The 25,489-nt window shown below is 42.9% G+C and overlaps 1 protein-coding gene across 2 annotated transcripts in view; it reads right to left on the reverse strand.

Moving 5' to 3' along the window:
• Positions 1–4,039: 4,039 nt before the first annotated feature.
• The window catches only part of ADGRF1 (adhesion G protein-coupled receptor F1), a 29,421-nt gene continuing 7,971 nt past the window's right edge, over positions 4,040–25,489 (reverse strand). Inside the window, exons 6-14 of one of the 2 annotated variants that reach the window (XM_045498472.1) lie at positions 25,080–25,138; positions 20,136–20,296; positions 19,257–19,420; positions 17,661–17,849; positions 13,075–14,448; positions 11,173–11,214; positions 10,098–10,157; positions 5,486–5,549; positions 4,040–4,256 (exon numbers count right to left, since the gene is read on the reverse strand). In XM_045498472.1, the coding sequence (XP_045354428.1) occupies positions 4,183–4,256; positions 5,486–5,549; positions 10,098–10,157; positions 11,173–11,214; positions 13,075–14,448; positions 17,661–17,849; positions 19,257–19,420; positions 20,136–20,296; positions 25,080–25,138 (2,187 nt within the window). In that variant the 3' untranslated portion in view covers positions 4,040–4,182. Of the gene's footprint in view, positions 4,257–5,485; positions 5,553–10,097; positions 10,158–11,172; positions 11,215–13,074; positions 14,449–17,660; positions 17,850–19,256; positions 19,421–20,135; positions 20,297–25,079; positions 25,139–25,489 lie in introns of both variants that reach the window. The other variant, XM_045498471.1, reaches the window with a different exon arrangement.

The following is a 25,489-nucleotide window of genomic DNA, read 5'->3' on the forward strand; positions in this document are numbered from 1 at the left end:
AATAACTACAAATAATTTGGCTTAAATTTCTATTCTCCCCCAACTCCCTTTCCAACTGAGTCCTACTCTGGGCTGGCTCTTTGCACTGGCACATCTTTGCTGATGGACAGTTTTGCTTAACTTTTCTTCCTCTCCTTCTACCCACCCCACCTTGGGCAATGAGGTTTCTGACCTCCTTTCCCTCAAGTCCAGGAAGAGAGATTTGTATTACAAGATGGGGTTGCCTTCTGGATGTAAGGGAGGGAGTGTTCGGGAACTCTTCTGAAATTTCGTATCCCTGACCTCTCTCACATGCAATTCCTTTAGCTCATACAAATTCATCTATATTCCAGGTGCTCATCCCCTAATCTGGCTTCACCTCCAACTTCTTTCTGCTCGATCTCCACCACTTTGGGTGGCCCCCTCACACAGCACCCAAGACAACCCCTTATTGTCTCTCTCTTGCTTGCTTGTCTCACCATTCTCCGTAAGAAACACACACACATGTTTCACTCTGACCAACTGTAGGCATGCAGGCTGGTCTCAACACAGAGTCCATTTAGGGCCCCAGACCAGGGCTGTGGCCACAGTTCCAGGCAAGAATAAGAACCTCATCTTCCCCCACCCAACTAGTCAGCCATAGAAGGCTAAGAAATCCTTCATTAAGTTTGAGGTCAGGGGACAAGTATCTCTTCTTCTCTCACCTCTTGGGGTAGATGAGGAGGTTCACGAAGCAGCTTTCTCCAAGGAAATTCTCATAAAATTCTCATTTGTATATCTCTGTGGAGTATGAAACATCTACTGGTCTCTGATCACTTCTTTGGAACATCTCACTTTGGTATCTCATGTGTACTCCATCTTGGTGCCACATGGAGCCTTACATCTTCATTTGCTGTATGCATGCCTATTCAATCCACCACCATTAACTGGAAGGTCCCCTTGCTCTCTTTATTTGTATATTATGAAGGCTATTCATGTCAGAAGGCTAACAGATACTCTTAAGGCTTTGTAACTCTCGGGGCGCCTGGGGGCCTCAGTTGGTTAAACATCTGAGTTCAGCTCAGGTCATGATCTTGTGGTGTGTGAGTTCATGCCCTGCATCGGGCTCTGTGCTGGCAGCTCGGAGTTTGGAGCCTGCTTTAGATTCTGTGTCTCCCTCTCTCTCTGCCCTTCCCCACTCACACTCTGTCTCTCTCTCTCAAAAATAAATAGACATTAAAAAAATTAAATACAAAAAGTAATTTTAAAAAGGCTCTGTAAATCTCAAAATAGCACATTCAGAAATCTGTTCTGTGTCCTACTTGAACATACCTAATGAATGTTCATTGTGTCCATGGGGCTGAATTCAGATGCACTGCCCTAAGTGGGACCTATTGCAGTAGAGAGCCTGGTCTAAGAACCAAATGGTTGGCACAAATTCACATGCTCTATTGCCTTCTTCCATCAATGACTCCAAATGGGCATAATGAAAATGCATCCACATCTCCTCCCTTGTCAGTAGAAACTAGGTGGGAGAATGTGGGGCAGGGACTGTCCAACCTGGAGTTTGATCTTTATGGGCTCACTCTTCACTAAGTGCTGGCACTCACATCTGACCTCTCTAGCTTGCCAGACAGAACTGTTGACAGTGGGTATATCCAGGCAATATGAGGTGGAGACTGGGAGGAAGCTACCCCAACCCACTCTGATGCCATGAGCAACGGGAGCCTTAGAGACCTCTAGGCTCAAACTCTTGGCATGAGCACTGACACATCCATGAGAGGTAGGGCGTGGCGGCGAGGCTTCACCAAAGAGATTTTGTAAGTAGCAACTGTGGATGAGTGAGAGGCAGAACAAGAAAGGGAGGCCAAGGCGGGTGGACCTAATTAGGGTTACCACAAATGACTACGCAGATTATGGCCTAGACCACTTTAGTTGGCACCATTAATATCACAGGTGTGAGAATGGCACCCTCTTGAGTACACGGCCTGTAAAGCCATATGTGGTGACCTTGGAAAACTATGGTCATTGCACCTGAGATTGTCCTTCATCATTCCCTTGGGGACTTCAAGAAATAACTGAGAGGATATGTTGAAAGACCCTAAGTTCAATTAAACAGGCAGATAAGAACCCTAGCTGCTTGTTAGGAATTGAGCTACGTGTCTGCAAAATTCATATTTTGAAGCCCTAACCTCTAATATGACTGTATGTGGAGACGAGGCCATTTAGGAGGTGATTAAGGTTCAGTGAGGTGATCAGAGTGGGATCCCCATCTGATAGGATGGGTGCTCTTAAAGAAGAAGAGACATCAGAGACCTCTATTAGCATACAATGAGAAGAGACCATGTGGGGACATAGCAAGAAGGTGGCTGTCTATGAGACGGGAAGAGTGGTCTCATGAGAAAATAACCCTAAAGACAGCTTGATCTTGGAAGTCCTAGCTTCCGGAACTGTGAAAAACATGAATTTCTGTTGTTTAAACTACCCAGTTTGTGATATGTTGTTATAGCAGTCTGAGTTAATATACTACTATAGATAGCCATTAAAAGTGGACATGACTTCTTCTTGTAATCATGGTCTGCTGAGATTCGGGACATGAGGACTACATGTAAAATAGGGACTAGATGATGCTTGAGATCCCTCACAGACCAGAGAGTGTAAGATTTGAATTACAATTAAATAAGCAGTGCCCTTGCCTTCTAGCCTGACTTATATAACCCACTTCCTGTTAAAATTAACATCCACGACTATTCTATATATAACGGCTATTCATCACCCGTGTTGCCCTGCTCACATTATTTCCCCTTCGTGCCTTCGTTTCTGCTGCTGTAAACCAGGGACAGTAATGTTCCCCACTCCCAAGCTTCTTGTGAAGATTAAGAGTTAACATATGCAAGGCACTTAGTGCCTGGCAGGGAGTGAGCAGTCTATGAATGTTGCTTCTTCTTCTTTGACCTCTTACCATTATCGTCACCATCACCATCATCATCACAATTATTGTTGAAAGAAATCCGCCCTTGCAGATTTTTAGGATGTCTAAGATTTCTAGAAGCAGGGATGAGTCAGATAGGGCTCAGTCTTTCTGGGCCCAGTGGCCAGGGTTGAAACACTGGCGAGCCCAGGGCGTGAAAGTATGGAAAGGAAATGTCACTTCGTGTGGTGCCTGTCCACCTGCTGCTCTCTGTCTCATCTGAAAGTGGCATTGGCTGTTCATGTAAACAACCCCAAAAGTACTCACAGTGGTTATGAAAGAAAACCAGGGAAAAAAAAAAAAAAAAAAAAGAAAACCAGGATGTGTTAGGGTATCTCCCCGGAAGGTGACAACCAAACTCTCCCTCAATTTGCCTCTTACATCGAAAGAATTCTGGGAGTAATGAAACTCATATCTGACCTTACAAGTATTGTTAAGGTTGAAGGTCATTTCTAAGGCTGTTATGGGCCATAGAACTGGACTAGGAACCAAAATTCCTAAAAGCCCTCAGTACCCCTTTACTGGCTACACAATCTCCACCTTGTTGAACATCCGTTTCCTCATCTCTGCTTTACATCTGTCTGGACACCTCACTTCACGGGACTGGGGGCCAGATGAAATTACAAGGTGTAGACTGAAAAACACTGCCTTATGTATAAAATCATATCATTATACTTCCCAACTAATGGCTACAAAGCTGTGTGAAATAGAATTTTTTCATTTTATTTCTGAATAAGTTTCAAAGGTAAGTGACTGAACCTAAAAAAGAAAAAAAAAAAGGATAAAATCCAACTGGAAAATTTGGGAGGGAAATGCCTCTTCTCTAGGAAATTTGCACCAATGACTTTTTGATAGGAAGCGAACGTGGGCCATCCATTCATCTCAGGTGATTTCGTGACGTTTTCTGACTGCAGTTCAGATGCCTGGGAATGCGACAAGAATAATGCTATTTCATGAAAAAGGAAACTGCAGTCTGTGGCAGTGAAAAGCTGGTACAACAGACGCAGCTTCTAATAAAACCTACTTTCCTACGTTTATGAAGCAATTCCTTTGAGTCAAACCACATGGAAATAAATGGTTCCGTTTAAATGAAGATAAAAAGAGCAGGGATAGAGCTGCTGAAACCTTCTCATTTTATTCCAGATGCCCACATCAGAAAATTCCATCTAATATTGTGCTAATTTTTTCACTGACATTTAGTTCTAAATGTCAAGTTGCACCAAAAATTTCCCTTGATTTTATGGTTCGTGGCCTTATTCAGTTGATAAAAACTGGGTTAGCATGATGTCATTTGACGATTCTCCAGTATGGGAAAGAGCATAAATGCCTAGGAGAGGAAAGAGACAATAAGAGTTACTGCTTCTATGTCGGAATCAAGCATGAGACCAAAATGAAAATATGCCTAGCCAGGTCCTTATAACTCTGGACAGCTCCGGAAAGATGATAGGGAAAGCTACAGAATGTAGTTGGCTGATAGGCAGCCACATTTTCATTAATTCCCAAGAGACTTGCGTTCATCAGACATCTCTCATTTGAGAAGAGAAGAACCACAGCTTTCAGATACGGCTGAGAGGTGAGATAAAGTAGGTGTGAGATCATCAAATGTAATTGCTAGAAGGAAACTTTGTGATCTCTTAGGTTTTTCATATTACTGACGAGGGACAAACATCCAAAAAGGTTAAGAGATTTGTAAACAACACGCAGGCGGGTTGGTGACAGTGATAACAGGACCCAAGGTTTCTGGGTGGGCACACTGGACATTTGGGGAGGGAAGCCTTTTCAAGTTCAAACACCTGAACTTTATTTGGAATTCAAATAATTTTTCTTAGAATCTAACGTGAGTGGCCCATTTCTCTGCCCTCATAAAGATATTAACCTAATTTAACACGTAGTGAGACTTGGGCATTTAAATGTGACTTCAGCTTAACTTGTAACACAATACCTCTTCCTCACCCCTCTTGATCCACTCTTCTCCTCCAGGCATATTGCAACTCTTTGCAAGGCATACCTATCAGTCTTCCTGTAGCTGAATATCATTGACTTTAGCAACAGCCAATAGATGAGGGTAAAAACAATGCATGTCACAGCTGGAGGGGACAGTGCTTTCTCACCCATAGCAAGTGGTGGCTTCTCCCTTTGCAGGAACATTTTAGAGGGGAGGGGATGCCTAATACCTGGCCCATGCCCACTGCTCAGTTGCTGACACAAGGGGAGTGACTCTCCGGTAAGGACAAAATTGGTGTTCATCTAGCCACACTCCTGCACCCCATGATCCCAGTGATCAATGTCATCAATTTACATAATGTCTAAGTGAGGAAATGGTGGTAATTTGTGATGAAATTAAAAGGGACACCATGGGTCTCCATGACCCTGAAATCCCTAACAATGTTCGGTCAGCCCTGAGCACCATCCAGATGAACTTCAGACATATGACCAGCTCATATTCCTATACTTCCCACCTGAGGTTTTTAAAAGTACCCCTTCAATTTTCCTCATGTGATATATTCATATTCTTTCTTCTATTTTTTATTAACCTTTGGCTTATTGTTAACTCACCTTTGTGTTGCAGTGGGTTGAAAGGCTTGGGGAATTTGGGTTTGGCAGATACATCTGTTGAGTTCTGCTGCATAAAAGAAAAACAAGTCATTCGGAAATTAATTCTATTCGTTTAGTGATGCTCTGCATTTCCGACATCTTAATGTCATTAGTGAACCTTTACTCCATTTACATGGTGCACTATTCTGTTTTATTAGAGTACTCCTTTCTGATGCTTTCTCCTGCTTTAATCTTTTTAAAATGCCTAAGGACTTATTTCTAAGTGAATCTTGTGTTCCTGTATATTCTCACAACTTCTGACAACAAACCAGAAAGAAGGGTTTTTTTGTTTAATTTTTTTTAATGTTTGTTTTTGAAAGAGACAGAATGCGAGTGGGTTAGGGGCAGAGAGAGAGGGAGACACAGAATCCGAAGCAGGCTCCAGGCTCCGAGCTGTCAGCACAGAGCCCGACGCGGGGCTCGAACTCACGAGCTGTGAGATCATGACGTGAGCCGAAGTTGGTCGCTCAACTGACTGAGCCACCCAGGCGCCCCAAACCAGAAAGAAGTTTTAAAGAGGGCATTATTGGGGTGCCTGGGTGGCTCAGTCGGTTAAGTGTCCAACTTCAGCTCGGGTCATGATCTCACAGCTCATGGCTCCCCGGCTCTGTGCTGACAGCTCAGGGCCTGGAACCTGCTTCAGATTCTGTGTCTCCCTCTCTCTGCTCATACTCTATCTCTCTCTCTCAAAAATAAACATTAAAATAAATAAATAAAATAAAGACGGCATTATCTTTTTTCATGTCTATGCTTACATTTCTTTGGTTCACACATGTATCACTAGAAAAGAAACCCCAGGGGGGAAAAAACAATAGTTCTATAAAAATGGTCTCAAATAAAACTTTGCCTTATTCTCACTCATCTTAGCATTCAAATCCCTTTGTGAATAATCCTTTAGCAACTGCTGCAGAGGCTAAATAGAGTTCAAAAATTTGAAAACTGAATTATCTCACTGAAATCAAATTTTTTAAATGAAGAATAAGTTCTTATGGGGAAAGGTAAATGTGTTAAGATACACTGTATCCTTTTCCACTCACCAGTTGATTTATTCATCAATTTAACATCTCCTGTTGAGTACCACTGTATGCTAGACACTATGTTAGGCACCAGGAATAATTAGAAAGAATAAGATCCATTTTCTATCACTGTCCATATCATGAGGAAGCTAAATCAAGATGGAAGAAAAAAGGTTCTTGTTATATGCAGTGGGCAACCCAGTGATAGCTCCTGATTTTCATGGAAATATAGAAGCTGCTACCCCACATTGAGCTCTGGAAAAAAAAAAATTATCATAGAGAGAGGAATGAGAAATGTCTGAAAGTTCCAAAGCATAATAACTGATTTTCTAGATTCGGGACTTAGTAAACATATACTAAAGAAAAATTCTACGGTCATTATCATTGCTTTTAAAACTGCATCCTGCCCCATAGAGAGAGAAGAATCTTAGATTGCTTAGATTTCAACACACTCAGGGATTCTACATGGTCTGGGATAAAGCAGCCTCTTCAGACATGTGAACATAGGGGGTTAAGCTCTTGGTCAAATAAAAGGACCTGAATCATTGGAACCATAAATAATTAAGTATCTTCTCTCTGGAGGGAAATTCTGTAGAGGCCACCAGTGTCTGCCTCTTGGCGAAGAGTTGCAGAGAACATGGCTAGAGACGATGGAAGGGCCAAGAAGGGTCCCTGAGCCCTCAGCAAGGATTTGAGAGAAACTGCACCATGGGTCCACACAGTGTCATGGCGGCTTGAGGGATGGTCCTTGTGGAGAACACTGTGGGCTACTTTCATTCCTTTCAGCCAACAACCCAAATTTCACTGCCCTTTTAAGACCCCTATTTTGCCATCCATTTTTCCATCTCTTATTGGATAGCCTTTTCTCCTACTGTAAAAAACAAAACAAAACAAAAAAGTATCCAGGTCTGAATTCTCTCACCCCCTGACCCAATCTGCACACGTTGCTCTATCTGCATCAAACTGATGCTTCCTGTGTCCAGGGAAGAGTCTGACCCCTCTGTCTTAAGTCGAGCTATTCCATCTGCCTTCCCAAGAATCTTCTTCCTTCAGTCACCCTTCCCAACCCCTATTTGTTTCAGACTATCTTTGTTGGCTCATCCCTCCCAGCATAGGGACTTGCTCACATCCTCGTGACTCAGCTCTACCATCACTGCTGTCCTGAGTCTGCGTCTGCTTTCCACCCTCACTCTCGTTTCTCTCACAACGAGTTTCTTGCAGGAACATTCCCACAGAGGTATCTTTTCCTCCCCTTCTCATTCCTCAACCCGGGGTAATCTGGGTTCCTGTTTTACATTCAAACTTCCTCAGCATTTAAATGTGACTTCAGCTTAACTTGTAACACAATACCTCTTCCTCACCCCTCTTGATCCACTCTTCTCCTCCAGGCATATTGCAACTCTTTGCAAGGCTTACATATCAGTCTTCCTGTAGCTGAATATCATTGACTTTAGCAACAGCCAATAGATGAGGGTAAAAACAATGCATGTCACAGCTGGAGGGGACAGTGCTTTCTCACCCATAGCAAGTGGTGGCTTCTCCCTTTGCAGGAACATTTTAGAGGGGAGGGGATGCCTAATACCTGGCCCATGCCCACTGCTCAGTTGCTGACACAAGGGGAGTGACTCTCCGGTAAGGACAAAATTGGTATTCATCTAGCCACACTCCTGCACCCCATGACCCCAATGATCAATGTCATCAATTTACATAATGTCTAAGTGAAGAAATGGTGGTAATTTGTGATGAAATTAAAAGGGACACCATGGGTCTCCATGAGCCTTGGGAAATTACGAACACCCATCTTCTATTCTGCCAAATACACATTGATTTTAAAGCAAGTGAGCCACCTAACCTGAAAACAAAATCCCACTTTTGTCATCTGATTTAAAAATGACATTGGAAAAGGAGTACAAATCCACAAGATGCCTCAGTGACCACAGCTGCCTGCTGACCAGTGTCAACACTTTACATTAGAAACAGGGAGAAAAAACAGTCAGGCATCCTTACTTTTGTTTTTGTTTTGATTTATGTTGGGGTGTTTTTCTCTCTTTGGTTTTCAAATGAGAAAAATTCTGACTTCCTGCTTGGTGGGGTGGGGGTGTCTGTGTTACCTTGTTAACTTCAGGTCTTTCTATAATGCAGTCACATATGCTGTAGCTCCCTCCTTTTCTGAAGAATAGTGAGTGATTTATTAGTTTCACTTTTCCCGGTTGAAGAGTTTGGTTCTTCAAGACATAAACTCAAAATCACAGAAAGTCAGAACTTCTGCTTTCAGTGACCAGCCCAACAGTTAATATTAACAGTTGAAACAAAAATTAAAACCAGGGGCGCCTGGGTGGCGCAGTCGGTTAGGCGTCCGACTTCAGCCAGGTCACGATCTCGCGGTCCGTGAGTTCGAGCCCCGCGTCAGGCTCTGGGCTGATGGCTCAGAGCCTGGAGCCTGTTTCCGATTCTGTGTCTCCCTCTCTCTCTGACCCTCCCCCGTTCATGCTCTGTCTCTCTCTGTCCCAAAAATAAATAAACGTTGGAAAAAAAAAATTTTTTTTTAAATTAAACCCAAAAGGTACCATGTGACTTTCCTAAAATCATTCAGCCAATTGGTTACTGAGTCAGAAATACAGGGCAGGTATGCTCTCACGGGCCACCGATCCCTAACTCACAGCAATTCCCGGTACTAGGAAATGCAGAGCCAGGGAAAAAATTTTAAAGTCAAAGGTTAATTTCTTCACAGTTGGGCTTTTTTTTTTTTTATTATTATTATTATTTCAAAAGATTATCTTGTCCCTTATAAAAATCTCTAAACACCATGTAGGTTTACATCGACTTAAGTCAGTTGACTTTTATCAAACACAAAAATCTCTGCTTTAGAGCTCGTTCTGAAAGGCCTTCAGTGTTTTGCTGAAAAGCAAAAGACTAAATTGACTTCAAAAATACAAAATATGAACACGAAGGCGTTTGTTCCTACTATATTCTCCTTAAATGGATTGCACTATCATGGCAAAGAATGAAACAGGAATCCTCTGTTGCCATACAAATGTCTCCCTTTGTAGATTTAAGAGCTACAGTTGCAAGGGACAGTTATACCCACTTAAGAGGGAAAACTCAGAGAGGACATTTCACATATTAGAAGTTAATCAAGGACTTCACCGTTTACTTTTATGAAAGCAAAATGGTCTGCAGGAGGTCCAGAAAGTCATTCAGAGAAAAGGGTCTCACTGACTCTAGATATTGGCAGACAAGTCAGACTAAAGCAAACGGTTGCTCAAAGGTAGTTGCCCACAAGAACACCCACAGACCTCAGTGCTTGAACATCTTTGTAACGTTCCCTGCCTTCTCATTCATTTATACACTCATTCATTCATTCACTCATTCATTGTCCTCACTCACTCAACTTTATGAGTATTGACGCTGTGCTAGGAACCATGCCAGATAACAGAAATATAATGGTGCCAGAGACTCAAGGGGTTCTGCGAGAGTGGGCTTGCTGTAAAACGGCACACAGAGAAAAGTATGAAACCGGAACTTCAGGCATTGGACTCATGGCAGCAGATGATTACCTTTGATTCTTGCTTCTGAGAGCTTAAAGGAGTCAATTTGTTGAACAGCAATTGTCGCAGCTATAAGGCAACAAAGAAATATTGAAGACAGGCACATATTCAATCATAAAAGACAAATCCAGAACAAAACTACAGATTGGAATTGTTGTTTACTAGAGGTATTTCCCGGAAGCGCTTAATAGACCTTAACCATGGCTATCTGATGAAAGGATTTGTTATATTTGTTTGCTTTACCTATAAACAAATCTAAGATTCAACAAAGAACAACAGTACCAAAAGCTGTCATAATTCAGGTCCTAGGCAATAGTAATTTATAATAGTTGCTAAGTTGAAATTTCTCTTTGAAGTAAAGACTTTCCTGACCATGTGAATGATGCCATTAAGAGAATTAGTTAGTCTCCTCAAGAACAGCAAATTGCTTCTCTGTAAACAGGGATTTTGTGTATGTGCTAAAATTGTGCTAATTATAAAATATTCTTATCTTCTTATTAAAACAAAGCCCGTATCGCTTAGCTTACTGTCTTTACGTCTCTCAACAGACTTGCTCAAAGCTTGGGCAAAATAATGAAACAAGTTGATATAAATTTTTTTCCATAATCTTTTGCTCGCATTGGTTGTCCTTCATTAGAGATTTTATTTAATGTTAAAGGCTATTTAATATTTACCATATAAAACTCTAGAAATATGGGAGGAGATACTTCTTTCAGCATGTTCTAAGTAAATGCATACATTTAATCGAGGAGAAACAGAAAATTCAACCTTCCTGAAAGTACTTTCGCTCTTCAATGACTGCCAAATGGTGGATAAAAGCGGCAAAATGAAAAGTAAAAACAATTTCCCTTTTTTGTCTACAATGTTCACATTATATGTCGTGATTAGTTCTATCTAGTTTTATTATCAGAGGTGAGTATTTCCACTGAGTCTTCCTGAGTCTGCCTTTTATAAAAGTATAGAATTTGATTACAAAAGTACCCAGGGTCTCACCTCTATTGTGAATAAGAGCCCAGAAATCTTATTGGGTTGGATGCCTGGATTAGAAGAAGAAAGAGATAAAGAGAGAAATGAACACACATACCTTACTATCCCAGAGCATTCCAAAACATAAGATGAAAAAACCCTAAAAAAAAAAAAAAAAAAAAAGAATAGATCACGTGCATGGTCTTATCTTTTCCAGAAAAATGAAGCACTGATATGTAATACTATTCTATCACCCAACATGGAAGTTGTTTTCTTGTCTGTCTTCCTACTAGACAGTGGGCTCCTTGAAGGCAAGGACCCTGGGTCACTCCCCAATGCCTGGCATAACACGAGCCCTCAAAAATGTTTGTGTCGAATGTATAAAGAAGTGAGTGAATAAAGTTTTAAATGCATGCCCAGATTTCTTTTCCCCCTTGTGTCATCCTAAACCCAATACAAATCACTTCCATTTGCCTCTATATCTTAGTCTTTCTTTAGAATAGGCATTAAATAAACATTGACTAAACATTTATGACGGCAGTGGGCATTGAGGTCCAACCCTAAGATCAAACGGAGGACCTTTATCTGCACCCTTTCCATCAAGTCCACCCTTGGGGAACCCCTGGAAGAGGCTTTCTTGTACCTTGGAATCCTCTTCCCTGTCAGAGCACCCTCAACTGGTGCCTGTTCACACAGCATATCACCATGGGTCTGCCCTCAACAGAAGCTCCCTAAGCCCGTCACCATTAGGTCCGTGCTTTCGAGGTTTGCCATTTGTCCCACCACTGAAAACATTCACCAGTACGCTAACATAGGTGGAAAACCACTCGCTTTTAGAAGACGTGTTAGCATCTGCTATGTGCCAGGCACTGTGCTAAGAGCTAACTTATGCCATTTAGTCTTCACATCTACTTTATGATACAGGTAATGATATTATCCGTTTAACGGATGAAAGAATTGAAAGAGAGATTAAATAATTTTTTTATTGGTCACAGTTGATAACGTGACATATTTGAGCTGAGACCTATTTAAGTACAGAGCTCAAATGTTTAACCACCACCTTCCCGAATCATTGTCCAGAGGGGACCAGCAAATTTTCGTCAAACCAGGATTAAAGGCTCTCTTCCAGACTCATCAAATCCTAAAGATTACTTTGTCTACCTACTCTCTGACCACTCTCTGGTTGTGGAATGTAAAACCCATGCTTTGCAGCAGGGGTAGGCCAACTGTTTCTGGAAAGAGCCAGAGAGGACATGTTTTAGGCTTTGCAGGTCATACTATTGCAACTGCTCAGCTTTGCCAGTGTAAAGAAAGCAGCTGCAGACCGTATCTAAACAAACTGGTGTGGCTGTCTTCCAATAAAACTTTATTTACAAAAACAGAGCTGGCTACAGTTTGCCAGGTCCTGCTCTGTCATGCTCTAGAGACTTCCTTTGCACCATGCAGAGTCAACAAACACTCTTGATTTCTTTCCCTTTCCCTGAGTGCTTTTGCAGAGAGGTCTGCCCAAGAGAAAGGGGACTGACTCAGCAGTAAGAGGGATTAATGTTAGCTATATGAACTCAAACAGATTTCAAATCCTGGGATGGAGGGGTGCCTGGGTGACTTCAGTCGGTTGCGTCCGACTTCGGCTCAGGTTGTGATCTCATGGTTCACGAGTTCGAGCCCCGCATCGGGCTCTGTGCTGACGGCTCAGAGCCTGGAACCTGCTTCAGATTCTGTGTCTCCCTCTCTCTCTCTGCTCCTCTGCCACTCATGCTCTGTCTCTCTCTCAAAAATTAAAATCCTGGGATGGATTACTGAAGAAGTCTCATATTCTGCTTCAGTATAAGAATAACTCTTGGAAAGTATGGATCCTTTTGTTTGTTTATTTTCTATTCACTGTTGCCAGGCAGTGTTGGTTTACAGACCTGGTGGGGCCGGGAGAGGAGATAGCCTCCAGAGTGGTATTACCAACCTCAGTTCTCTATAATTATTCCCATCACCTGATGATATAAGAAGTTATTCTTATTGTTCTTACCTGGAATGCATTGAGTAATGCAAAAATAACATGCCAAGCCAGATTCCGGTTGTCCACTATTGTTCCTATGCCAAAGCCCCAGGTGAGCCCCAGCAGAGGGGTCAGGATGAGGAGGCTCTTTCCCATGCGGACAATAGTGGCCTTGTTGTCCTGACTCGGCCTTTCTCCAACAGTGGGCCTCCAGAGCTTTGTGAGAACTAACAGCACCACAACCAAATTCACAGCCACAATAGTCAGTGCAGGAACAGCAAAGGCCAAGAGGGGTTTGCTCTTATCAGACCAATTAAGCCAACACACGTCTTTCCTTTCGTAGCCATTGCCAGGTTGCGTGACAGCAATGGTGATGACAGATATGATGAGAGGGCACCCATAGCCCAGGCAGAACCCGAAAGCCATCATCAAATGCAGGCCCATGTGATGGAACACAAAGAGGATCCGATAAGCTAGCAGGATGCCAAGCATGAGCATCCAAAAGAACAAGGAGAGGTAGAAAAAGTGCATAAAAAACACCGCAGCTATGCAGACTCCAGAAAAGCTTACTGTGGAGTCTGCAGTGGCAGCAACGATAAACCAAACATCAGCAATCAGGAGGCACAAGGCTATGTTCACCATGCAAATATGGCGTGTGTAAGAAGTTTGGTTTTTCTTGACCTGCTTCCAAAACAGAGCTTCAATGATTAGGCATAAGGTGAGACTTCCGATGGAGATGCCCAGTCCCACAAAAGTGATCCATTTCACAAAGGGGATGATGGCAGGGGGGACAAAGGGTGACATCAGTATGGAGAAGGAGGTCAGGTGAGTACATTGGCACGTCACCATGTCTGGAGTTTCATTCACTAGGTGGCAGCCCGCATTGTTCCATTGCAAATGCCTGAAATCCCAAAACACACAGTGAGGCTGGCTCAGATTTGACTCTGTCTTGGGAAAAACCAGGAAAATTTCATTTATGGAATAGTTTTGGATAACCGTGGATATCACTGGCCCATTGACCTGAGCATTTCCATTTTTGGCAATGGATAGAATATTCCCCAGGGTCAACGAGGCCATGCTGATAATAGTTTCTGGAAAGGACCCCTGGAATTGGTCTGACCCAATTAACACATGGCCTCTGATGGGAATGGAAGTATTTGGGGGGGATATTTTAGCCTCATAGCTGTAACCCATCTCAAGTTGGCTTTGGGACCCTGGAATCCCTCTCCAGTGAATGAATTCCCGAGAGAAACTCAGGGGCAGAGCTGTCAAAGGTACGAGGCTGCTGATGTTTTCCAGTGTCTCCAGTAATCGTGAGCTGGCATGCTGTTCTTCCCGCAGTAACACCGTCCAGTTGGTTACCGATGCTGAATTAAGGATGTGGTCAGCAATACTGATGACATCCTGAAATACAAGGATGAAAGTCGGTTTGCATTTTGAATAAGCAGTTCAGAGGACTAAGAGCAGAGAGTCATTAGAATATTAAGTATACTACAATTGCGGGGGTGCCTGGGTGGCTCAGTCGGTTGAGCGTCCGACTTTGGCTCAGGTCATGATCTCACGGTTTGTGAGTTCGAACCCCGCGTCGGGCTCTGTGCTGTCAGTTCACAGCTTGGAGCCTGCTTCGGATTCTGTGTCACCTTCTCTCTCTGCCCCTCCCCCACTCGTGCTCTGCCTCTTTCTGTCTCTCAAAAATAAATAAATGCAAAAAAAAAAATTTTTTTTTTTTCAAAAAGTATAGTACAAATGCCCAGAGAGTTGACTCGGTTGAGGACCACATTCAAATTCATCAGCAATAATCAGCTTAGTTGCTCTGCACAGTGGAAGCTTTGGGTTAAGAAACTTGGGTCAGCAGAATCATATAAGTCTCAGAGTGATCTCCCCAGGGCATTCATATGCACACTGGGGATCCAGCACGGCTGACAAAGAATTCTGTGATGTGGGTTGCAGCAGGGCCCATTTCTGTCCTCAGAGATGACCAACATGGCTGCCTTATTAATAGTTCAGCTGAGGCTCAAGGAGTAAGATGTTATTTTGAACTGCCCTCCAACATTATGTTTCTTTTGCTAACATCAGAAGTTCTAAATTCATGTCATGGACGTTCAAGTTTTAATCCATGTGTGTTTATGACCATTTAATAGAAGAGAATATAAAGTAAAAATCCTTAAAAACTGGACAGGCAACCAGGAAGCATGGAATTATTGTGGGTTTTAAGTGTCAGTCTTAGTTTAAGAGATTCCTTTTCCTAACAAGCCCTTGAAAGGTGGACCGTGTCTCTGGCTTATGGCTCAGGTTCCCAGGCATTGTCAACACCCCAGGCATTGTCACTCTGACTGAGTCTCACCCTAAATGAGCCCTCTGTGGCTTCTGGCCCTGAGTCCCATAGCATGCTTCTTGTACTGCCCCTTGGAACCTCTGCCTTCTTTTGGTTTCTGTTGGCCTGCTCTGTGCTCTTCAGTTTATTTTTAAATTTTTTATGTCGTTTTGTTTTAGCTGGCTTCTAGTAAACAGCACAAAGCCAGGCTTTAAAAAAAATTTTTTTTGAGCATCTTTCCTTTGATTCAGGGAGTTTAACCTATTTATATTTAATGTCATCTCTGACATATCCATTCTATAATCCAGTTGTGTAAAATATTATGTACTTTAACAGACACAATGCATGTATCCAAAATGGTTGGAAGGACATTTAGTTAAGAAATATTTATTGAGGGGCGCCTGGGTGGTGCAGTCAGTTAAGCGTCCGACTTCAGCCAGGTCACGATCTCGCGGTCCGTGGGTTTGAGCCCCACGTCGGGCTCTGGGCTGATGGCTCAGAGCCTGGAGCCTGTTTCCGATTCTGTGTCTCCCTCTCTCTCTGCCCCTCCCCCGTTCATGCTCTGTCTCTCTCTGTCCCAAAAATAAATAAACGTTGAAAAAAAAAATTAAAAAAAAAAAAAAGAAAAAAAAAAAAGAAATATTTATTGAGTACCTTCTATGTGCTACTTGTCATTTTGTCATTTTCTAGGCACTGAGGTGATACCTAAAATGTAAGCAATGGCTATTCTTGGGTGACCAGATTACATATCTTTATTATTATTTTTTTCCTATTTGCATTTCTTAGTAAGCAAGTTTTACTTGCATAAATTTTAAGCTAATTTTTATTTGTTTGTTTGTTTTGAGAGAGAGAGCATGTGCACGCTCGAAGGGGAGGCGCAGAAGGAGAGGAAGAGAGAGAGAACCTAAGCAGGTTCCATGCCCAGCCTAGTGCTTGATATGGGGCTCGATCTCACAACCATGAGATCATGACCTGAGCCAAATCAAGGGTCAGACACTTAACCGACTGAGCCTCCCAGGTGCCCCTAAACTAATTTTTAAATATCCAAACTAGGGGCGCCTGGGTGGCTCAGTCGGTTAAGCGTCCGACTTCAGCTCAGGTCACGATCTCGCGGTCCGTGAGTTCGAGCCCGCGTCTCTGGGCTGACGGCTCAGAGCCTGGAGCCTGCTTCCGATTCTGTGTCTCCCTCTCTCTCTGCCCCTCCCCCGTTCATGCTCTGTCTCTCTCTGTCTCAAAAATAAATAAACGAGGGGCGCCTGGGTGGCTCAGTCGGTTAAGCGTCTGACTCCGGCTCAAGTCATAATCTTGCGGTCCGTGAGTTCTAGCCCCGCGTAGGGCTCTGTGCTGACAGCTCAGAGCCTGGAGCCTGCTTCCGATTCTGTGTCTCCCTCTCTCTCTGCCCCTCCCCCGTTCATGCTCTGTCTCTCTCTGTCTCAAAAATAAATAAATGTTAAAAAAATTTAAAAAAATAAAAAAATAAATAAATGTTAAAAAAAAAATTAAATATCCAAACTAAACTTTGAATTCCCCGGTCAAAATGAGGGAGTTCTTAAAATATATACTACTAAAATTCGAGCTTTTAGCCACAGGAAAGATAACTGCAAAGACAGGAGAAAGTTGGCACCTGTGCCACACAGTGGAGAAGCTCATTCCTTCCTCTAAGCCTGCCTAGAGGCAGCCCCTCTTTGAACTCACATAGTCAATCCCGTAACTTCATTGTACACCGTGGAGGAAGCAGTAAAGCTCATACAAAGACTGTTACATGACTCTTCAGTCTTTTTTTCCCAAAGGTTATTTTGAGAGAGAGAGAGAGAGGGAGAGAGAGAGAGAGGGAGAGAGAGAGAGAACACGAGTGGGGAAAGGGCAGAGAGAGAGGAGAGAGGAAATTTCAAGCAGGCTCCACACCATCAGCACAGAGCCTGATGTGGGGCCTGAGAGACTGTGACCTGAGCCAGAATCAAGAATCCACGCTTAACTGACTGAGCTACCCAGACGCCCCTCTTTGGTCTTTTTCAATGGTGGGTCTTCAACTCAGGCTTTTATCATTCTTCCTAAGAGACGGAGCACACCTAAGGTGAATTCTTAGGATGCCTAGGTGACCCCGTCAGTTAAGTGTCCCATTCTTGGTTTAGGCTCAGGTCATGATCTCACAGTTAAGGAGACCATGCCCCACATCAGGCATTCTTTCTTTCCCTCTCTCTCTCTCTCTCTCTCTACCCCTCCCCAACCTCTCGGGATAAATAAACAAACTTAAAAAAAAAAAAAAAATACAGTGAGTTCTTCTAGCGCAGGCAGACCATACCTCCATGGTTGAATTGGACACCTTGAAATGACTTGACAGTGACAGAGACAAGACGTTGTCCAGAATGGACACCACTGAAGCCAGATTGCCAGCTGTAGTCGATGGGTTTTGCCGAATGACGACTGAAAGATTTCGCACCAAGGATGACACAGCTGCCTCAGTGGCGTTGCCTGCGATCACACTGAAATTCTAGGAATAAAAATGGTGAGGTTCTAGAGAACAACAAAATGCTTGTGTTTCATATACACTTTTACCCTGATTATACAGAAACTGATATTCAGTGAGATTTGGTGACTTTCCAAACTACACAGCGGGAAGTGGAAAGGTAGGCTCTACTGGCACTAAGTCCTATGTTATATCCACCATACGATGCCAAGAAATCCTTGTGGGATGAGAAGACAAAAGGACATATGTGGAGATAGGACTACACTTCGTCATTGGATCAGGAGTTTTGCTTCTTCCTTCAGGCTCCCCTCTGCCTTCGCTACACTGAGCTAGCTTGAAAGGCAGCCAAGAAGGGATATTCCTTTCCGTTCAAAGTCAACCCAGGAATCAGATCCCATCTGTTTTCCTTTTTGCTCTCCTCAACTGACAGTGCTGTTCTCTACTCAAAGCACCTGGGATCTGCCTGCCCTCACACTTGGAGGGGACTAGTCCCAGCTATGGTCCCTGTCTGGAGCCGATGTAGAGAAGGCAAGAACAAGGATAGACTCCAGAAGCCATCTGGTCCAATCTCCCTCCCCAGTTTACAGATGAGAAAACTCAGAAAGGAAGCAGTAAACTTTCCATAGTCTTCTGAGAAAGATCATTCTGAGTTTCATCTACAATAGCAGGGTCTCTGGCTGGGAGATAAGTTCTGCTCAATATGGACATCTATTTGCAAAATAGTGTCTGTGAACTGATCTCAGAGTCCCTTCTTTCTTTTTCTTGAGTTCTAATCCCTCGCCATTTGCTTCCATCTTTCTATCCACCTTGCCTTAAGGACCTGAAGCTTTCTAAGGAAACATCATGTGGAGGTCATAGTCCAGGACTGGAAATCAAGTGATCACGTTTCTAGTTCAGTGCTATTGCTACCAGAGGGACCATTGGCCTCTTAGTCTTTCAATTCCTGATCTACAAAAATGGGTTGACAAGCCAGATGGCCCTTAAGATCCATTGCAGCTCTGTCACTGTATACGGTTCACCCCTGGCTGACCCACTCCCTGCCCAGGTTTCTGATGTGTGGTCCTCTCACTTGTACTGAGTTTACAGCTTCTGACTCACACCTTCACTCAGATCTTTGAGTCCCCGGCTTTCTGGACTTCTAAGGCCAGCTTAGTTGCTGTTTTACTATCTTAGAACTCTTCAGCATTGACTCATTCCTCTGTAGCACCCTCCCCACCAGAAACATCAACTCTGACTTGTTCTGACTCTCTCGGCTTCCACCTGGAGTCTGCTACCCATGCCCACACTCCCTGGGTTTGCCAGGCTCTGATAACACCCTCGACCTCTGTGCACTAACCACTGAGACAAATTGATATATTATCTACCGCCTAGCCCACGCTCAGTGGGGGATGCCCTCTGTGAAATTCAAAACACGAGACAGACACGCTTCACCTTCTTCAGTTCGTCCAGCTGAGAGTGTACACATGTCTCCTTGAGGACCTGCCACCCAGAGGGCTGGCACCTGGCTGTAATGCTTCCAGTGTAGCCGCTGCTACAGGGAAGAGTGTACTCGTCATTCCCGGACCCAAATCCAAAGACAATGCTGTTACACTGGGCTGGGAAAAAAAATGGAAACAAAGAGGAAAAGTGTCTAAATATCCCGGCATGCCGTATAAACCATACGGCAATGTTTTAGAAGTCATGTTTTCAGAGACAAAACCCAGGCAAAATTCAGGAGTTGAAATCTGTCCTTGATGCCCAGCTTCAGCCTTGTCAGTACCCTTTTGTCCTTTCTGGCGCCTTCCCCAAGGCTGGCTGGTGTCTGATCTGTGCCAGCACTCTTGCTTTTGATGGGCTATCAGCTAGTAAGCCACAGGTGGAAATAAGACGGTGCAATCACTCTCAGGAAAGAGTTTCACTCTGTAAGGAAGTGTCAGAAAATCAGAAACTCTTCCAGGAGCGAGGGAACAAAGTAGCAATGATAACGATTAAAAGAGGAGCAGTTGCCGTGGTAGGGTGGCACGTGTGTTCCTTTGAAAGCTTCTCACATTGTGACCAGTCACGAGTTTGACTGGTTTCCACCACAGCCTGCTGAAAAGCCCATCTTCCACAGTGTCTGCCCTGGGAACTGGAGACCAGATCGCACCGAAATAGTCCACTGAATCTGAGTTTCATCATGGTGACGGGGGAAAGGCTGACTGTGTCTATGGAAAGTCAGTCTTAGAACAATCCTGTATCAGAAACATTTCCAGTCTACTCCCCGAAGACACAAGTAAGCGACTAATTAAAGGACTCCCGTAACCTGAGCCAGGGAAGGGAATAGGGTAGTACCTTTTCCAAATACTCTGAAAGAGCCGTCTTCTAGTGGGAACAGCTTGCGAAGGTCTGCCTTCACCTTCTCAGCCACCTGTTCGATGGCTGACAGCAGCTCAGATGTGCTGCTGGAACCCACAACTTCAAACCCAGCAATGATGCTTCCATCCCTATAATGACTATGTGGAAAGAAAAATGAGATTCATTCAGTCACACGGGGCCTGCTGTGTGTATGCACGGCATTGGGTCCACAGGAACACATCAAACAGATTTGGTGAGATATAATTATGTACAGTGATATGCTCAAACCTCATGTGTGCGGTTTAATAAGCTTTGACAAATGCTTGCATCAGCCACCTTTTTTTTTTTTTTTTTAAATTTTTTTTTTTTTCAACGTTTATTTATTTTTGGGACAGAGAGAGACAGAGCATGAACGGGGGAGGGGCAGAGAGAGAGGGAGACACAGAATCGGAAACAGGCTCCAGGCTCTGAGCCATCAGCCCAGAGCCCGACGCGGGGCTCGAACTCACAGACCGTGAGATCGTGACCTGGCTGAAGTCGGATGCTTAACCGACTGCGCCACCCAGGCGCCCCCAGCCACCTTTTAATAAGACAGAACATTTTCATCACCCCGAAAGTTCATGAAGCTTACATTCTAGTGGAGAAGACAAGGTAAATAGGGAACAAGTGACCAGCATACATAAACAATTATATATAATTTATATAACATAAAAATATACATACATATATATATATATATATATACACATAATATATACATTTAGTTAAGTGTTATAAGAGACAGGTGCAATGATAAGAATAGCAGGTGGTGGGGCACCTGGGTGCTCAGCTGATTGAGAGTCTGACTCTTGATTTCAGCTCAGGTCATGATCCCCTTGTCGTGGGATCAAGCCTTGAAGCTGGCTTCATGCTTGAGATGCTTGGAGCCTGCTTGAGATGCTGTCTCTCCCTCTGCCCCTCTCCCCTGCTCGTGTGTTCTCCCTCTTTCCAGAATAAAATAAAACAAAATAAAATAAAATAAAATAAAATAAAATAGCTTTAAAAAAATAAGAATAGCAGGTAGAGATGAGGCTCACTTTAAATAAGGCTGGATGGAAAAGGCTTTTCTGTGCAGAGAGTCTCTGAAGCTGAGGCCCAAATGATGAGAAGAAAAGCTAGTATTGCAAAGAACATGGATGTAGCGTGTCAGCAGGTGTGAAGGCCCGCATGCAGGAAAATGTCTATGAGTGGGACACATTGAAAGACTATGGGGCGCCTGGGTGGCGCAGTCGGTTAAGCGTCCAACTTCAGCCAGGTCACGATCTCGCGGTCCGTGAGTTCGAGCCCCGCATCGGGCTCTGGGCTGATGGCTCAGAGCCTGGAGCCTGTTTCCGATTCTGTGTCTCCCTCTCTCTCTGCCCCTCCCCTGTTCATGCTCTGTCTCTCTCTGTCCCAAAAATAAATAAACGTTGAAAAAAAAAATTAAAAAAAAAAAAAAAAGAAAAAAGAAAGACTAGCTTCCAGGGGTGCCTGGGTGGCTCAGTCAGTTAAGCATCTGACTTCGGCTCAGGTCATGATCTCACTGGTCCCAGGGTCAAGCCCTGTGTCAGACTTTGTGCTGACAGCTCAGAGCCTGGAGCCTGTTTCAGATTCTGTGTCTACCTCTCTCTCTGCTCTTCCCCCGCTTGCTCTCTCTCTCTCTCTCTCTCTCTCTCAAAAATAAATAAATAAACATTAAAAACAATTAAAAAAAAATAAAGTCTAGCTGCCAGGTCAAGAACCGAAGTTGCTTCTCAATGTGCAAATTCTTCAACGTAGGCTTCAATTATCCAGGGAGAATACATTGGGTTCAACAAAATCAGTATAAGTTAGAAGACAAAAATTAATTAATTACCTAGTTAACTAATTCTAGCATAACTAAGTTTTCAATGAGCAGGAGAGAAATGGTAGAAGATGGTATTAGATAAGCAGCCAAGGGCCAGATCGAATAGGGCCTTAGAGTTTGAATTTTATTTTTTATTAAAAGGTTTTATTCTTTAGTAAAAGTCAGTGGTATGCTCAGGTTTATTGCTGAAGAGCATCACTCTGGCTGCTGCATAGAATGGACTGAAGAGAGGGAAGCGGGGAAACAGGAGGACCCATTAGGAAAGAGGTGATGGTGGCTTGAACTTGGGTGCAGTGTATGTGGAGAGAAATGGCCAGGTTGTACTTGAAGACTGAGCCACTGGAATTGCTAAGGATGCTGGGAATGGAGAAAAGAACCAGTCAAGAATGACTCCAAGGGATAGAAAAAACAAATTGCGGTGTATTCATACAATGGAATAGCACTTGGCAATAAAAAGGAGGCAGCCCCTGACACTCAGAAAAACAAGAATGACCCTTGAAGACATTATGCTGAGGGAAAGAAGTCAGACACACAAAACAATTACACATTGGGTGATTCCATTTGTATGAAGTTCTAGAATAGACAAAACTAGCCTATGATGATAGAAAAATGAGCAGTGGTTATTTCTAGTGGCAGGTAAGGCATCGAATTGGCTAGAAAGAGGCACAAGGGAACTTTCGGGGTGATGAAAATGTTCTGTCTTATTAAAAGGTGGCTGATGCAAGCATTTGCCAAAGCTTATTAAACCACACACATGAGGTTTGAGCATATCACTGTACATAATTATATCTCAGTAAAAAATGATTACAAAGGATGACTCCAAGTTTGGGTCTCTGCAACTAGAAGACTAGCACCGCTGTAACTGAGATGGGCATGATAGCAGGAGAAGTAGGTTAAAGGTTCTGAGAAGAAAAGTTGGAGGACCCCTGTTTTGAACACATCATAAGTGACGTGCCTGCTAGAACATCAAGTGGAGATGCTAACAGGCAGTTGGATATTTGGGTTTGGACTTTATGAGAGGAGCCAAGCTCAAGTAATAAATTTAGAAGCCATCAGCATACACATGGTGTTCGAAGTCATGAAAACAAGTGAGATCACATATATTAAGTTAATCCTGCAATAATTCCATGAGGTACACATTGTATTAGCCCCATTATGTAGATGAGGGAGCTGGAATCCTAAAGAGAAGTTGGGTCAAGCAATTATTAGTTATTAACTGATACTCCAAATATCAAATTCTTAATCACTACACCGAACTACCACTCACAATGTATGAATAAATCCAAATATTCTTTTAGGTAGTGGGAATCACAATGTCTTTGCATAAATATGGTTCTTCTATCAAGAAAACATTGTTCACAAAATATTTTCCTGCCTATTATTTCATTTGATTTAATGAAGCTAAATCAGATTCCGCATGTATTAACAGTCCTGTTTAACAGAGAAGTAAATTGAGACACTAAGAAATTAAGATTTACTTTAAATCATATACATAAAGAGTGAAACCTAAATAATAGTATTTTATAGACTTATGCCTACTTTAGCTTTGATTTTTTCTACAAATTATTGGAGACAGCTTGTAAGACATTTGGAATGGATTATACATGGGAAATATAAATGGAGGGGCACCTGGGTGGCTCAGTCAGTTAAGTGTCCAATTTCAGCTCAGGTCATGATCTCACAGTTCATGAGTTCAAGCCTCACATCGGGCTCTGTGGTGACAGCTCAGAGGTTGGAGCCTGCCTACGTATTCTGTGTCTCCCTCTCTCTCTCTACCCCTCCCTGACTCACACTCTGTCTCTCTGTCTCTCAAAAATAAACATTGAAAACAAATTTTTTTTTGAAGAAATATAAATGGAAAGCCAGGACCAAAGTAAAGAAAAATATGAATATTGAAGACAAAACTTACTGATTAAGTTTCAAGTTTGTCTATGCATTCAGTGACTGCAAAGTCAGAAGGAAAATATGATTCGTTGTATAGACTTTAGAAGAAAAAAGAGGTGGGGCACCTGGGTGGCTCATTTAGTTAAGCGTCCAACTTCAGCTCAGGTCGTGATCTCGCGGTTTGTGAGTTTGAGCCCCGCATCAGGCTCTGTGCTGACAGCTCAGAGCCTGGAGCCTGCTTCAGATTCTGTGTCTCCCTCTTCCTCTGCCCCTCTCCCACTCACACTCTGTCTCTCTCTCCTTCAGAAGTAAATAAACATTAAAAAAAGAAAGAAAGAAAAAAGCAGTGTCCTTCCTCGTGTTGAATTTTAAAGAAAATTATCCACGTGGGCCTGTATATAAGAACATGGGATATCTGGAAGGATAAGATCCAGGACAGTATATTGATGACAAATGCTGTTGAAAATTTCCTATAGCTATTCTTTAAGTTAACTGTGAAAAAAAAAAAAAAATATATATATATATGAAGTCAAGTTCTCTGACCTCTAAGCCACTTCCTCTATCCAACAGGTTATAAATAGTTAGTAATCAATGTACACATGGCTAACTAACCATATAACTTTTGGAATGAAAGCATAAACAAAAAGATAATTTACTAAATATCTCTCTGTTTGCTGTAGACAATGCCTACTGGGTTATGAGTTATGGTGCATACATGATACCTGCAGAAAAATATAATGGTTCGCTGTAGGCTGCCCCCACGGCTCCCAGTTATACAGCTTATACAGCTTTGTACCATATCTCCCTGTGCTTAGGACAGAGAAAAACCATCCCTCTGCAACCCATAACCCTCATCTCCACCCCCTCATCCTGTTCCATACGTGCACACCACGATCTCCTGCTTCATCCCAAGTTCTCCCACTGTGGGTTTGCAGTTCCAGTCTCTAATCTATAGCTTGGAGAAGGCCATTCAATATTTAAGTTTCCTCTTCTGACATTTAAAAGCATTACAGAATCGCTTCTTGGCCTTTTGGCTAAGCATTACAGACTTTTGTCTAGTTTTAGTAAGAATACTAGAAAGACCAGTTCTGCCCTATTTTCTGTCAAGGTCATTTGGGAACCTAGCACTAGGAATTCTGCAGGATGGGTGCACAATTCTGAGGATGCCCTTCTAAGGCCATTGTGTTACTTACCGAAATTGGGTGACATGAACCGACTCAAAATCTTGAATTCTTTTGAATGCTTCTTTAAGCTTACAAACAGAAAAAAGGGTGACATGTTGATCTTTGCCCCCATTCGAGGAAGATATTTAAGCAAAAAACTGATGGAGATAATAAATAAACCAACAGAACCACTGAGCAAAGAGATACCACAAGAGGTAGTTGCTATTATACAAATATAGTTCAAATGGCACTTGAGAATGTACACACACACACACACACACACACACACGAGTCACACCATTTATTTTTTAGTTTGCTAATAAAGATGGAAGAACCAATTTGTTATAAGGGGGGATTGGGTGCCAGATAACACAAATTTACCCCCGAAATGTATGTTTTCTCCCTCATAAAAATACGACATAAATTTCCATATGCATTGA

This window comes from Leopardus geoffroyi, chromosome B2 (assembly GCF_018350155.1).
Source record: "Leopardus geoffroyi isolate Oge1 chromosome B2, O.geoffroyi_Oge1_pat1.0, whole genome shotgun sequence".
NCBI classification, from domain to species: Eukaryota; Metazoa; Chordata; class Mammalia; order Carnivora; family Felidae; genus Leopardus; species Leopardus geoffroyi.